Raw genomic sequence first — 16,072 nt, 5'->3', positions numbered from 1 at the left:
ATTCCGAGAGATGCCCCTACACTGGCCTCTTCTTCCTCCTTTCTAATCCTTGCAAGTTCCGCCTCCTTCTTCAGCCAACTGGGAGACCACTCCCATGCCCATGCTCTAGAAGCAGTCTGGGTGACCTGTGTGTCCCCACAGCACCCTATAGGCACTGGTTTACCTGGTGTGCCCCAACTAGAGCTCTGACGACAGGAGGAACTGTGTTTTGGTTAAACCACCTATATTACCTTCATGACATTCTAGGAACTGGTCTTGGCTTCAAACTGGTCTTTATTATCTCTTTTCCAGATAAGGAAATTAATGCCCAGAGTAGCTGGCCTGAGTTCATCACATGAGGGAAGAGGAAGCCAGGAAGGAGACTCACAAGCACACACTGACCTGCTCTGCCCTCCCACACACCTGCAGCAACTACAGAAGCCCAGCACACACAAGCAATGGAGCACACTTCTGCCCACGAATCGTACCTTTGCTATGCAGAGAAAAAAACATCTGAATGCCCTTTTGAAAAAGCTAGCCTAACTTGACTGCTGTCCCATCATAGCACTCATAAATAGCTACCATTTACTGAATCCGTGATAGGTGCCAGATGCCAATACAGGACTTTTCAACAGGTCATTTCACCTACTCCTCACAACCACCAAATTAAACAGGTAATAACTAGAGCCACGAATCTAGGGAGTACATTTCAGAGCCAAGAGTCAAACCAGGTCTGATTCTGAAATCTGTTCTTTTCAATACACTACTTCCAAGATAAAACAACTAACTAAAAACCAGCCAGTTAAATTTAATGCTGCAACTTACACTCGCCTTGCCTTGAAGCAAAATAAAACTTATCTTTAAACAACTTAAACTTACAATGACGAAGTCACATACTAGTTTACAGCTCAAAGTAACCTATTAAAATCTACCTTCCACGGGACACTCGAATGGTTTTGTGCCCAGGTGGGTGATGCTATGGCCCTTCAGGTGCTCTGCTCTGGTGAATGACTTCCCACAGCCTTCAACAGGGCAAGTAAACCTCCGGTCATCATCGTGTTTCCTGTCAGAAGAGAAAAACAGTGATTTTTCACTCACACAACCCGGAGACACAAAACCTCAGAAGTGATTCTTTGTTTAAGATTCTGCAAATTACAAAGTCTTAGCATTTAAAGGAAATGATCAGCACATTTCAGAAAATCTTAATTCTTTCTAACCCATGTGGACAGGTTTGCAATTTAGCTAATCCTGCAATTAGAAATTTACTTTAATGACAAGGCTGACTCAAAAGTCACAATTAGTGCTGCTTCAATCTAGGAACAAATGACTGGGTCCCAAACGTATTGACAAAGCTACCTCCAATGTTTAGAGATTCTGCTAACAAACAAAGTTTCCAGTTGCCCTACAGAGGGCAAAGAAAAGCATGCACAGAAAATCAATGGCAATGCTAAAAGGACCCCCTCAAGTTCATGCACAAATACAGTCCTTTTCTAGTAATGTTGTTATACTTAAACCCCTCAAATCCCCAGCTGTGCAAGCATAGACAAACCACCCAACCTCTCTGTCCCAATGCAAACTAGGGAGAGTAAGAACATCAAAGTCTGAAGTACGAACATCAAAGCCATGGTCATTGTGACAGTTAAAGGAGAGAGATTAAAGATAAAGTGCTGAACAACACCTGCACATAGACAAAGACCCCCAAGGACATCGTTACCGGTATGGAAAGTTTATAATGACATCAGGAAAGCTGCTTCCACACTGTTAACCTTTTTTAAATATTGAATTTTGTATAAAGTACGTAAATTACATTTAAAAACAAGTATAACACAGAAAAACTGACATTAGGTGATCAGATTCTGCGTGGTTTTCTTTTTACAGCTTTCTGAACTTTCCAAACTATCTACAATGGGCTCCTTTTCTTATAACTTAAAAAAACCGACAGATATTTAATCCACAGGCTTCTGCTACTGACAAACAACTCACTCATTCTCTATATGGGTAATGAAATGTGAAGATTACCTTTTGTGTCGCAGGAGTTTAGACATGCTGGTAAAGGTCCAGCCACAACTGTCAGAGTCACAAATAAAAGGTCTTTCACCTTAGAAAACAAAAAAATTATGCCACGTAATCATAAATGCAAGCTACCACAAAGGCAAATCTTAGGTACAAATGCTGTATTCTCCAGCTCATTACCTGTATGACTTCTCAGGTGAATTTTCAGGCGACAAGCTTTGTCATATTGTTTGCTGCACCCAGGAAAGGAGCAAGAAAAGAGTTCTTGTTCCCTGAAGTGAGCTCGGTTATGGGAAAAAAGAGCACTCACTGTGATGAATGTCTTCTCACAGCCTGAACAAAGAAAACACAAACCCTGCTCACTGGTGTGACAAAAATCACATACCACAGCTAAACTAGTCACCGCTCCCGGACACCATTCACACTGAAGCAAATAAGAAAGAAAGTGAGATAGAAGCAGCTCCAGAAAGTTACAACCACTGTTATAACCATTGACAACTGTCTTTGTAGCAGTGGCTAAGGGCAGCCAGCAACCACAGGCAGGCCACCTGCTGTGAAGGCGTGATCAAGGGAAAGTCCTCCAATCACAGCCTCCTGCTTCCCGTTTCCACAGCACAGATCTTTCTTACATTTTGTGAACTCAAATGTCAATGCTCTTTGTGTGAGGCTATGGAAAACCCAACAAGATAGATACTAAGGAACAAGGATTCTGTCTGGGAGCGTTTAACCTGGAAGGGCCACAAACCATCATTCTACCTGAGACTTCTTATTTGCCCTGCACGTGACGCTGTGTCCTCCGCAATTACAAATGTCCTCTTTGACATCCTCTGCAAAGGGCAGCAGCCCCCACTGTCACCTGGCTTCTCCTTTTCCTTTTGCTTATCTCACCAGGATTCCCTGCTGTCAAAGGAGGCTCCCAGAGTCATCATTCACATGGCTTTTTCCTTCACTCCCATCTTCAACCCCACTTGAGCCACCAGAAAGGAAGCTACCTCAGCAATCCCCAAACTTTCCACATCAATAGCTCTCCTTTGACAAAAAGGTTCAGTGTTTAAATAGAGTAGAAAATACCAGGTTGCAAGATTCCTATCTTTGTGGCAGCTCTTCCCAGAACCTGTAACATGCTACCATGGCGCCTATAAACCACCAAGCAGATACACACTGCACATCACCGCCTCAAAGCACTGAGCCCCAGGAACCCCACTTTCCCTAGCAACACTCAACTGGGAAATGCTCCTCTTCCTAAATGCCCCCAAATCATCCTGCTCCTCCTCTTTGGCATAAATCTGCTCTCCCCTCCCACCCCCCTCATTCCCTATTTTGGGTTTTGGTGCATTCACACACTCTAAGAGGTAAATCTCTCTGCCTTACCAAGAACCACCCTCCCTGCAATCAACAGTTAAGCCCTTTGATCCTGCCTCTGCCATCTTTCTTACAGGAAGCCCCTCACTACTCTCAATGCCTCAGCAAACTCAGGTCTAGAACATTTAATGAAGCTTCACAGTTCCCTCCCGTGAACCCACCCAAGTGGAACACCTCTGATCATCCAACCCCAAACTCTCGGGAGGATATCATACCCTAAAGCAAGCTAAATCCCTCATCTTCCTAGTATTACACTTGAAATGATGCTCTTAGTACACTTTACTCAGGAGCAGTCTATAAGCCAGATTCACAGTGTATAATTTAGAAAGGTTCTGAAACGGTCTAAACCTATATTCTCCACAAAGAGGGATGCACAAGCCCGTCCACAAGCATATGGGGGAAAAAGAAACTAGAACCTATTAATGTGTTTTTTATTTCATCCTTTCAAAATCCCTACAATTTAAGTATATTTTCTAACAAACACACTACTATGAGAGCACTGCACATATATAATGCATCAACACACATGAAAGGCACATGCTAGGCACATAGTTGAGGTTCCACTTTAACGAAGAGGATGGAGAAGGTCCCTTGCCCTCTACTGGGCCCTCCCACACTCTCCCAACTTCACTCACCACACCCCCCCACCGCACCACCACAGCCCGCACTCCCTGCCTTGGCTTTGCAGTGCCACCCACCAGCACCGCCTTCCATCCCAGCCCATGCAAGCCAACTCCTTCCCAGGTAGAAATCTTCTCTTCCCCCTGGGGAGGCACACTCTCCCTCCTGGAGCATGTCAAGATTGACACCTCTCCTGGTGGAGTTCACAGTTTTGGATCCTGCATTCCCTCCTACTGCAGGCAATGACAGAGGGGAAAGAACCCTTCACTGGATTTTATCCACATTACTGGGCCTCAGACTCTTCCTCTGTAAAATGATAATTTTTAGAACTTCCCAAAACTGTTAAGTCCAAAGAAGATAAAAGCATAAAACGCCAGAAAACTGCACTGCACCACACACCTGACTAACCCCTAGGGGCCTTAGGGTGTTCCACCTGGCCAGACTCATCTGTGCCACCTAACTATCTGATACCTGAATTTCTAACTGATGAAACCCCCAAGAAAACAGACACCTGACTCCTAAGTCAAGTATCTAGTAAGATGCTTTATCACCTTCATTAACCTGAAGCACCTTAAGAGAGACCTGTTGCCCCCACCATGGGGAAGGAAGGCTGTAATTACTAGTGCTTCCTTTGTGGAGATCCCCACAGCAGTGCAGGGCTGAGGTGTCAAACCCAAATCACCTGGAAAGAACCGGAACATAACACCAGAGAGCTCCGTTCCCGCCCCTCACTCTTGGCCCATGGAACTTAAATCCTGCTCAGATGAACAGCCGGAGGCAGGGCGACGCCACACCCACTGCTGGCGGCTGAATTTGGACCTGGGGCCCCGGGAGCCCCCCGAAGCCCGCCCGCAGGCCCGTGGCGCACGGTTACCGGGAAAGTCACACTTGTAGGGCCTCTCCGGCTCGAAGTGGCTGCGCTGGTGGGAGCTGAGTTTGGCGTGCGTGGGAAAGCGCTCGGAGCACACCTCGCACTTGAACAAGTTCTCCTGCTCGTGGCCCTTCATGTGTGCCTTGAGGTTGTACACGGTGGTAAACTTCTTGCCGCAGCCGCCCACCGGGCAGCCGAAGGGCCGCAGCTTGTCGTGCGACTGCAGGTGCCGCTTGAGCTTGTAGGAGGTAGTGAAGGCCCAGCCGCAGCCGTCCAGCGGGCACTTGAAGGGCCGCCGGCCCTGGCTGCCGCCGTGCGTCAGCAGGTGCACCTTGAGCTGGTGCTTCTTGGCGAAGGAGAGCGTGCACTGCGGCTCGGGACAGCGGTAGCCCGGGGCACTAGGGCCCGGACCCTGGGGACCCCGGCGGCCCTCCGCCGGGCTCGTGACCTCCTCGCCCGGTGGCGCCGGCGGGCCTCGGGGAGGCTGGCCTGGCTGCGGCGGCGCGGCGGCCAGCGTGAAGACGCCGTGATCGAAGCGCACCAGCAGGTCCTGGCTGTTAATGGTGACGGTGCCCGCGAGAGCCGCGCCGGACCCGGGGGCGGTGGCTGCGCAGCTGGGGCCCGGCTCGGAGTGGGTGATTGGGCTCGCGCCAGCGCCGGACCCCACCTCCCGCCGCCCGGGGTCCTCGGCCGCACCGCCACGCGCCACTTCCAGCAGCACCACGAAAGAGTCGCCACCGTCCTCGGGGGGCGGGGGGCTCGGCCCCGGGCCCGCCGACGCCGCCGGGGCCTCCCCGCGCAGCGGCCCCGGCCCGCCATCTTCGGAGCCCCGCAGCAGTAGCAGGCGGCGGCGCGCGGGGCCCGGGCTGGGCGGTGGCCCCGGGCCTCGGCGGAGTCGGCCGGGGCCGACGCCGCCGCCATGTTGAGCTCCGCGCGCGGTCGGGGCGGCGAGCAGCTTCGGAAGGTCCATCTTGGGCCCAGCCGCGGCGTCCCAGCCGCCGCCACGGAGGAAGCGCGGTCCGCCCCGCCCAGCCGTGCGCGACGCCGTGCGGCCGCCGCGACGGGTAGACACCAAAGCCCGGTGCGGAGCACGGCCGGACTCCGGCCCGGAGCTGCGCGTGCGCGTGAGCCGCGGGGCGCAGCGCGGGGCCTGTCGGGCCAGGGGTAGTTAGCGCCGCCCGGACGCGGTCCAGCGGGTTCTGCTCGCCGCCGAGCCTGGGGATTTTGGCGACCCTGACATTGCAAGCCGCATCCTGACTCCCTGCATGGGGAACGACGCTCGCCGGACTCCAAGATCGTGTCTTCCATCTGGGTGGTGGATTGATAACAGCAGCCAACTTTCTTCACGCTCACAAGTGTGAGGAAACTGAGGCACAGACGGCTTGCGTCCCTTGCCCGAGGTCACACAGCTGGGAACTGGGAGAGTCAGGATTCGGGCATCGGGCTGGGCTCACTGAACTGCAAATAGCCGGCGCTGGCCTTTGGCTCCCAGACCTTGGCGCGAAGTGCCCCCAGATTCTCCCCCGCTACCCCAGCCCCTCCACGGGGACCCCCGCCTGTGCTCTTCCAACTTCCTTTCCTACCAGACTCTGTACTGGCCCACACCGTCTCAGCCCTTACTCATTGTTGCCTGAACTCCCCACCCCACCAGCTCAACCCGGATTCAGTCTGCAGTCCCTCTGCTGGGCCTCAGGTCACTGCCCTCCGGATCAGAGCCCTTCTTTCAAGCCAAGCTTCTTGGGAAAATAACACGGCAGCTGATCCGTAGCCTCCACCATGCGTTCCACCCAATCTAGTCTCAATAGGGTCGACTTTTGTGATCTTCCAAAAGTGCAAATCAGTTGTGCCCCAGTCTTCGGGACACTCCTTTGCTCCTATGGCCTAGGTAGTCTCCCCCACATTTCTCACCACTTCACCCCTCACTCTGCAGTCCCAGGGCTCCCCTATCTCTTTCCATTTCCTCCAGCAAGCCAAGCTAGTTCTGCGGGACTACACCCATGGTCTCTGCTCTGGGAAAACTGGCCTTCTGATTGGGTACACCCTCACCCAGCCCCTTATTCTCCACCCCCCCCCCAATTTGTTACCTCTTATAGCTCTCAATTGCTATTGTTTTATTTGACCCTTTCCTGGATAATCCCCCTCTAGAATGAGACTCATTTAGGACAGGAACTGTGTTGGTCTCCTTCACAGCTGTATGCTCAGAGGCTAGTAGCAGAGACTCTCAGTAATTATTTATTGATGAATGCTGTATTGTTAAAAGTTCTTGATAAGATACATAAATATTGTTTTGAAACGAATAAGAAATATCATATTATATATGAAATGTGAAGTTATGCCCCCAAATACATTGTTCATCAGGAAAGAATAATCTTTCAACAAATGATTCTGGGACAACTGGGTGTCCACACATGAAAGAATGAATTTGGACCCCTACTTCCCACCAGACACAAAAAGTAACTCAAAATGGATCAAGGACCTAAATGTAAGAGTGAAAACTATAAAAGTATTAGGAGAAAAGAGTATATCTGTGTGACATAGGATTAGGGAATGGTGTCCTAGATATGAATCTAAAACACAAGCAATGAAAGAAACAAATTGGGCTTTGCCAAAACCAAAAACTCTTCTGGTCAAAGAACACCAAAAAGAAAATGAAAAGACAACCCACAGAATGGGAGAAAAATTTGCAAATCATATATCTGATAAGCAACTACTACCTAGAATATATTTTTAAAAACCCATGACTCAACAGCAAAAAGACAACCAAATTTAAAAACAAAAGATTTGAATCGACATCTCCCCAGAGATGTACAGGTGGGCAAGAAGCACATGAGGAGATGTCCAACATCATTACCCATCAGGGAAATGCAAATCAAAACCATAAGGAGATAAAATTTCTTATCTGCTAACAGCAATCATTTTTTAAAAAAAACGAGTGTGAGGATGACAGAAAAATTGGAACCCTCATACATTTCTGCTGGGAATATAAAACAGTGAAGTCAGTGTGCAAGAAGGCTTGCCAGTTCCTCAAAAAGTCAAATATAGAATTTCCATATGACCCAGCAATTCCACTTGTAGGCATATACCCAAGAGAGATGAAAATGTATTCACACAAAAACTTGTTTGTGAATGGTCATAGTAGCATGCTGTATAATAAAAAGTGGAAACAACAAAGTGTCCATCAATAGACAAATGGATAGAAAAATTGCAGTGTATCCACACAATAGAATATAACTGGGCCATAAAAAGGAATGAAGTATTGATACAGGCTACAACATGAGTGAACCTTGAAAACATGCAAGGGGGGAAAAGCCAGACACAAAACACATAATACATGAGTCCACTCATATGTCTAGAAAAGGTAAACCCATAGAGCCAGAAAGTAGATTAGTGGTTGCCAAGGGCCAGAAGGTGAGGGGAAATCGGAGATAACTGCTGATAGCTACAGTATTTCTTATGGGAGTGATGAAAATGTTTTGGAGTTAGACGGTGGTGATGAGTACACAACACAGTTGAACATACTAAAAACCACTGACTTATACACTTTAAAATAGTGACTTTTATGTTATGATTGGTTCTGTTAAAAATATATTGTTGGGAAAAATCAATGCAGAACAACTGTTTACATTTAGAAGGATCCCATTTGTGTAAGAAGGGAAAACTATACCTATGCTCATATGCTTGCATATCCTTAGAAAGTTTGTAAAAAGATACACAAGACACTGCTAGTACTTGTGACTATTTCTAAAGTGAGGTGGGGAAGGGCACCTTCACTTAATACTTCTCTCCTGTTGGCACTGTTTGCTTTTTTTTAGATCATGAGTGGGATTCTGTTTTTGTATTTGTTGTTTTATTTTAATTCCAGTGTAATTAACATACAGTGCTATATTAGTTTCCAGTGCACAACATAGAGAGTGATTCAACAGTTCTATACATTACTCAGTGCTCATGACAGTAAGTGTACTCTTAGTCCCCTTCACTATTTCATCTAGTCCCTGCCCCCCACCTCCCATCTGCTACCACCAATTTGTTCTCTGTATTTAAGAGTCTGGTTTCTTGTTCATCTTCTTTCTTTGTCATTAGTTTCTTAAATTCTACATATGAGTGAAATCATACGGTGTTTGTTTTTCTCTGACTTATTTCACTTAACATTATACTCTCTAGTTCCATCCAGATCATTGCAAATGGCAAGATTTCAGTCTTTTTTATGGCTGAGTAATATTTCATTGTATGTATATACACCACATCCTTATCCATCCATCTGTTGATGGACACTTGGGCTATTTCCTTATCTTGACCATTGTAAATAGTGCTGCTATAAAGATAGGGGTGTTGTGTTCCTTAAATTAATGTTTTTGTATTCTTTGGGTAAATACCCAGTAGGGATTGCTGGATCTAGGGTAGTTCTATTTTTAACCTTGTGAGGAAACTCCATACTATTTTCCACAGTGACTGCAACAGTTTGCATTCCCACCAACACTGCCAACACCTGTTGTTTCTTGTGTTGTTGATTTTAACCATTCTGACAAGTATGATGTGATATCTCATTATACTTTTGATTTACATCTCCCTGACAATGAGTGATGGTGGGCATCTATTTACATCTCTGTTAGCCCTCTATATACCTTCTTAGGAGAAATGTCTGTTCATATCTTCTGCCCAACTTTTATTGGATTATTTGGTTTTGGGATGTTGAGTTGTGTAAGTTCTTTATATATTGTGGCTACAGACCCTTTATCAGATATGTCATTTGCAAATATCTTTTCCCATTCCATAGGTTGCCTTTTAGTTTTTTGATTGTTTCCTTGGTTGTGTAGAAGCTTTTTATTTTAATGTGGTCCCAAAAGTTTAATTTTGCTTGTGTTCCCCTTGCCTCAGGAGACATATCTAGAAAAATGTTGCTACAGTTAATGTCAGAGAAATTACTGTCTGTGCTCTCTTTGAGGACTTTTATGGTTTCATGTCTCACATTTATATCTTTAATCCATTTTGAATAATATTTTTGTGTATGATGTAAGAAAGTGGGCCAGTTTCATTCTTTTGTATGTAGCCACCCCGTTTCCCCAACACCATTTGTTGAAGAAACTGTCTTTTTCCCATTGGATATTCTTATCTCCCTGCTCAGTGAGGAGTCTGCATCTTCCTCTCCCTCTGTCCCTCCCCCCGACTCCTGCGCGGGCTCTCTCTCTCAAATAAATAAAATCTTTTTTAAAAAAAAAAGATACTCCGGTATCTTTCATAACACTTTAAAATGAGTGAAATTAACTTTATTGAACATCTGGCAAGGACTCATCTCACCCTTCCTCCTGCCTGAGGTTCTCCATCACTGCTAGTAATAAAGGCTCATAGTGAGGGAGCAGATGTGCTAGCTCCTGTACTGGGCTTGAATAGTTGATGTTGTTCCATGGTGTCTCAGTCTGAAAGGAAATCTCCAAGCATGTGTGTGTAGGAAGCGGTTTGGGGCAGCCAGAGAGGAGAAGCAGTTGACACATAAGGGCTTGTCACATTTGCTTGCAATGGGGGAGAAATCCCACCAGGCCAGATGTTGCTGGGAGCCCAGCACTATAGCCAGGGGGCACAAGGGTGCAAGAATCCCTGCCTCCAGGGGTCCCGAACAGTCCCAGGTTGGGCCACTCACCACTGGCAAAATCCAAAGGCAGAGAAATAAGCAGTAGTGAAACAAGAAAGGCATTCCTTTACTGAGGCCACCACTGGGAAGACCGCTGACTAGTGTCTCATAGATAGTCTCTGAAGTGCCGAAAATTTGTTCCTCATTGATATAAGGAAAATGTGGGAGAAAAGGGGGTGGGTACATGCAGAAGGGTGGTGAAAGTTTTATCCTGGGCAGGGCTTTGCTGGCTCAGGGCAATCCTTATTGCTTTAGGGGGTGATTTCATTCCTATTAGGGGTTGCTTGGCTGCAAGGGTCTTTTGCCTGAATTAAGAGACAAAATGAAAAGAATTTAATCAATTAGAAAATACAGACTGAGGTCAAAACGGAGGGAGCAGAAGTCTGCTATGAGAACTTTGATGACATCCTTGCGGTCTTTGGATTGCCCCCATCCATGTGCAAAGCATCGCCAAGTTCTGGCAGGAGTAGGGATGGGCTGTGGTTGGGAGGGAGTTCCAATGTGCATGCTCCTTCCAACACCACTGAGACAGGGAAACTAAAGGGACCCCATGAAAACCTGCTTTTTTTCTTCTCTTCCCGCTCCTGTTCTTGCTGGGACCTATAAGCCTGGCTTACACACACCTCATCGAACAGATAACGTGAGTCTGTTTTGTAAAGCAGGGAATTAATAATTTCTTTGGAGGCTTCCAGCACAATAGGTAGCATCTAAGGAGGAGCCGATGGTGTCATTATGGATGTTTTCCAAGACCACTGACTTACCAAGCCACCTGACTCCTGGGCAGAAATGACTTACAGATGTCAGCTAAACACTCATCTTTGTTCCTGGGATGCCCAAGAAGACACATATGCTGAACCACAATCCTCAACAAAAACCCCAGTCTCCAAGCAAAGATGAGACTCACCCTTTTCCCCTTTCTGAGCCTCCCAGATGCTCTGTCTGTGTGTGCTCTCTATACATCTGTGATAAACGCTGCTCTCACTTCTCCATGCATTTGATTTCTATCCCACCCAAAGCCAAGGATCTTCCTGGCTGGTCCTGTGGGAAGTCCTCTTTGTTCTCGGACCTGGCCAGCCTGCATCACCACTAACCAGTTAACACAATTCTTACACTATCTACCTGGAGATAGGGTCAGATTGCCTAGGTTATAGGCTCAGTCCTACAAGACTGCACCCCTCCACACACACACACATCAGTTTCAAGCCCCGGTTGTCAGCTGTGCTTCTGATTGACCAACAATAGATTGGAGACTCCCATGACTCCCTGCTTTGGTTTGATTCATGAGCTAGAGTGGCTCACAGAACTTTGAGGAACATTTTTTAAAAAATATTTTATTGATCTGAGTGAGAGAGTAAAAGAGTGAGTGAGCAGGACCTGGAGAAGGAGCAGAGGGAGAGGGAGAAAACAGGATCCCCACTGAGCCGGGAGCTTGCTGCGGAGTTTGAGTCCAGGACCCTGGGATCCTGACCTGAGCTGAAGGAAGATGTTTAACCAACTGAGCCCCTCAGAGGGACATTTTACTTACCAGCTTACCAGTAAAGGATGTAGCTTAGGAAAAGCCAGATAGAAGAAATACATAGAACAAGGTATGAGGAAGGGGTGCAGAGCTTCCATGCCCTATCAACACACCATTCTCCCCAAATCTCCATGTTCCCCAACCCATAAGCTCTCCTAGCCCTGTCCTTTTGGGTTTCTATGTTTCAGTACTCTGGCATGATTGATCAAACCATTGCCATTAATGATGGATTCAATCTCTAGCTCCTCTCCTCTTTCCAGAAGTCAGAGGGTAGGACTGAAAGTTACAACCCTGTCATCACTCCTTAGTTCCCCTTGCAACCAGTCATCATCCTTAGGTATTCTCCAAAAGTTACCTCATTAACATAAAGGCAGGTGTACTTGAAAGAAGTTTGTTATGAATATCAAAGCACCTTTTTAAAAATGATTTTATTTATCTGAGAGAGAGAGAATGAGCAGGGGGAAGGACAGAGGGCAAAGCAGACTCCCCGCTGAGCAGGGAGCCCAATGTGGGGGTTGATGCAAGGACCCTGAGATCATGACTAGCTGAAGCCAGCTGCTTAACCGACTGAGCCTCAAGTCCCCAGAATATCAAAACATCTTGATCACACTTGTCAGTCAGAAATTCCAAGGGTTTTAGGAGCTCTGGGAATGAAAACCAAGTGTCTATATATTTGGAATAAATACAGAGAAATAAGAATGAAGACCAAATATCTATATATATATTTTGATTATAAACCAGAATATTGCAGAGTGAAAGGAAACTTCTCTGTCCGGGATTTCTGTGCTGGTTAGTTTTACGGATCAACTTCAGTGGGCCATTTTAACATTGTTTCTGGATATGTCCCTGTGGGTGATTCCAGATAGGATTAGCATTTAAGTGGATGGCTCTTATCCAGGTAGGTGGGCATCTGCAATCTTTTGAAATCTCAATCTGTTGAGGTCTGAACAGAACAAAAGGCAGAGGAAGAGGAATTTCCTGTTCCATACCTCACTGAGCTGGGATACCTCATTTCATCTCCTGCTCTTAGACAGGGGTTTACACCACTGCTTCCCTGCGGAGTTTGAGTCATTCAGACTTAACTGAATTACGCCTCTGGCCTTCCCAGGCATCTAGTTTATGGTTCCACAGGACTGCCAAGATATATATAGCAACGATATCTATCTATATGGAGACATCTATAATATCTATATCTATATTATATATATACATATGTACAGCTATATCTCCTCTTGGTTCCATTTATCTAGAGAACAATAATACCAGAGATCTGAATCCCACCAGAGACCCTGCAGATGACACACAGTGCAAAGCATCTCAAGCCCAGGAAGGAACAACACTTGGCCTTACCATTGGAGGGCATTAAGGACTGGTAGGGACTGTGGCAAAGTGGAAAAAACAAGCGTAGCCCCAAGGAGCTTCCAGCTGATTGCTGACGCAGAGGTGGTAAGGGCACGATGTCACCTGATCCCTTGACTTCTTTAAGTACACTGAAAATCTGGACATTTAAGTGAAATCTTCCAACTTGTAAAAGTTGGTGACAAGTGGCGCCTGGGTGGCTCAGTGGGTTACAGCCTCTGCCTTCGGCTCAGGTCATGATCCCAGGGCCCTGTGACTGAGCCCCACATCAGGCTCTCTGCTCAGTGGGGAGCCTGCTTCCTCCTCTCTCTCTCTCTCTGCCTGCCTCTCCACCTATTTGTGATCTCTCTCTCTCTGCCAAATAAATAAATAAAATCTTTTAAAAAAAAAAAGTTGATGATAAAGTCAAACATTTTTATTTTTTTAATATTTTATTTATTTGAGAAGTAGGGATAGTGAGAGAGGGCACAAGTAGGGGCAGGGAGAGGGAGAAGCAGACTCCCTGCCAAGCAGGGTGCCTGACACGATGCTCAATCCCAGGACCCCAGGATCATGACCCAAGTTGAAGGCTGATGCCCAGCCAAATGAACCACCCAGGCGCCCTGAAAGTCAAACTTTTTTTCAAATTAAGATATAATGTATTATTTGCCCCAGGGGTACAGGTCTGTGAATCATCAGGCTTACACATTTCACAGTACTCACCACAGCACATACCCTCCCCAATGTCCATAACCCCATCACCCTCTCCCGAGCCCCCTCCCCCCAGCAACCCTCAGTTTGTTTTGTGAGATTGCGTCTGATGGTTTGCCTCCCTCCTGATCCCATTTTCTTTCATTTTTTTCCTCCCTACCCCTCACAATCCCTCACCCTGCCTCTCAAATTCCTCATATCAGAGAGATCAAATGATAATTGTCTTTTTCTGATTGACATTTTTCACTCAACATAATATACTCTATTTCATCCACATAGTTGCAAATGGCAAGATTTCATTTCCCTTGATGGCTGCATAGTATTCCATTCTATATATATATATATATAGAGAGAGAGAGAGAGATTGATATCTATATCTATATCTGTATCTGTATCTATATCTATATCTATATATAACACTTCTTCTTTACCCATTCATCTGTTGTTGGACATCTATCCTTTCCATAGTTGGGATATTGTGGACATTGCTGCTATAAACATTCGGGTGCACATGCCCCTTTGGATCACTACGTTTGTATCTCTAGGGTAAATACCTACTAGTGTGATTGCTGGTTCATAGGGTAGCTCTATATTCAACTTTTTGAGGAACTTCCATATTGTTCTCCAGAGTGGCTGCACCAGCTCACAGCCCACCAACAGTGTAAAAGGGTTCCCCTTTCTCCTCATCCTCACCAGCATCTGTCGTTTCCTGACTTGTTAATTTTAGCCATTCTGACTGGTGTGAGGTGGTATCTCACTGTGGTTTTGATTTGTATTTCCCTGATGCTGAGAGATGTAGAGCACTTTTTCATGTGTCTGTTGGCCATCTGGATGTCTTCTTTGCAGAAATGTCTGTTCATGTCTTATGCCCATTTCTTGATTGGAATATTTGTTCTTTGGGTGTTGACTTTGATAAGTTCTTTATAGATTTTGGATACTAGTCCTTTATCTGATATGTCATTTGTGAATATCTTCTCCCTTTCTGTCAGTTGTCTTTTGGTTTTGTTGACTGTTTCCTTTGTTGTGCAAAAATTTTTGATCTTGATGAAGTCCCAATAGTTCATTTTTGTCCTTGCTTCCCTTGCCTTTGGTGATGTTTCTAGGAAGAAGTTGCCACGGTTGAAGTCAAAGAGGTTGCTGCCTATGTTCTCCTCAAGGATTTTGATGGATTCCCATCTCATATTGAGGTTATTCATCCATTTTGAGTCTATTTCTGTGTGTGGTATGAGTAAATGGTCCAGTGTCATTCTTCTGCATGTGGCTGTCCAATTTTTTTCAACATCATTTGTTGAAGAGACTGTCTGTTTTCCATTGGAATTCTTTCTGGCTTCATCGAAGATTAGTTGACCATAGAGTTGAGGGTCTATATCTGGGATCTATGTGTCTGTTTTTGTGCCAGTACCATACTGTCTTGATAATTACAGCTTTGTAATAGAGCTTGAAGTCCAGAATGTGATGCCACCAACTTTGGTTAACTTTTTCAACATTCCTCTGGCTATTCAGGATCTTCTCTGGTTCCATATAAATTTTAGGATTATTTGTTCTATTTCTTTGAAAAAAGTTGATGGTATTTTGATAGGGATTGGGTTAAATGTGTAGATTCCTTTAGGTAGTATAGACATTTTCACAATATTTGTTCTTCCATTCCATGAGCATGGAACACTTTCCCATTTCTTTGTGTCTTCCTTAATTTCTTTTAAGAGTACTTTATAGTTTTCTGAATACAGACTCTTTGCCTCTTTGGTTAGGGTTATTTGGTTATTCCTAGGTATCTTATGATTTTGGGGTGCACTTGTAAATGGGATTGACTCCTTAATTTCTCTTTTTCTGTCTTGCCGTTGGTGTATAGAAATGCAACTGATTTCTGTGCATTGATTTTATATCCTGACACTTTACTGAATTCCTGTATGAGTTCTAGCAGTTTTAGAGTGCGACTTTTGGGTTTTCCACATAAAGTATCCTATCATCTGTAAACAGTGAGAGTTTGACTTCTTTGCTGATTTGGATGCCTTTAATTTCTTTTTGTTGTCTGATT

General features: G+C 45.6%; 1 protein-coding gene across 12 annotated transcripts in view; it reads right to left on the bottom strand.

The window, feature by feature from the left end:
• The window catches only part of ZXDC (ZXD family zinc finger C), a 96,419-nt gene extending 90,517 nt beyond the window's left edge, over window positions 1-5,902 (bottom strand). For 4 of the 12 annotated variants that reach the window (XM_045063406.1, XM_045063403.1, XM_045063408.1 and 1 more), the window contains exons 1-4: window positions 4,850-5,896; window positions 2,173-2,325; window positions 1,999-2,077; window positions 912-1,042 (exon numbers count right to left, since the gene is read on the bottom strand). In XM_045063406.1, coding sequence (XP_044919341.1) covers window positions 912-1,042; window positions 1,999-2,077; window positions 2,173-2,325; window positions 4,850-5,816 — 1,330 coding nt within the window. In that variant the 5' untranslated portion in view covers window positions 5,817-5,896. Of the gene's footprint in view, window positions 1-911; window positions 1,043-1,998; window positions 2,078-2,172; window positions 2,326-4,849 lie in introns of all 12 variants that reach the window. The other 8 variants (XR_006601576.1, XM_045063400.1, XM_045063402.1 and 5 more) reach the window with 5 other exon arrangements.
• Between the last annotated feature and the right edge of the window lie 10,170 nt (window positions 5,903-16,072).

This window comes from Mustela putorius, unplaced genomic scaffold (assembly GCF_011764305.1).
Source record: "Mustela putorius furo isolate JIRA1106 unplaced genomic scaffold, ASM1176430v1.1 tig00003850_pilon_pilon_pilon, whole genome shotgun sequence".
NCBI lineage: Eukaryota > Metazoa > Chordata > Mammalia > Carnivora > Mustelidae > Mustela > Mustela putorius.
This window is presented reverse-complemented; position numbering and strand designations above follow the sequence as displayed.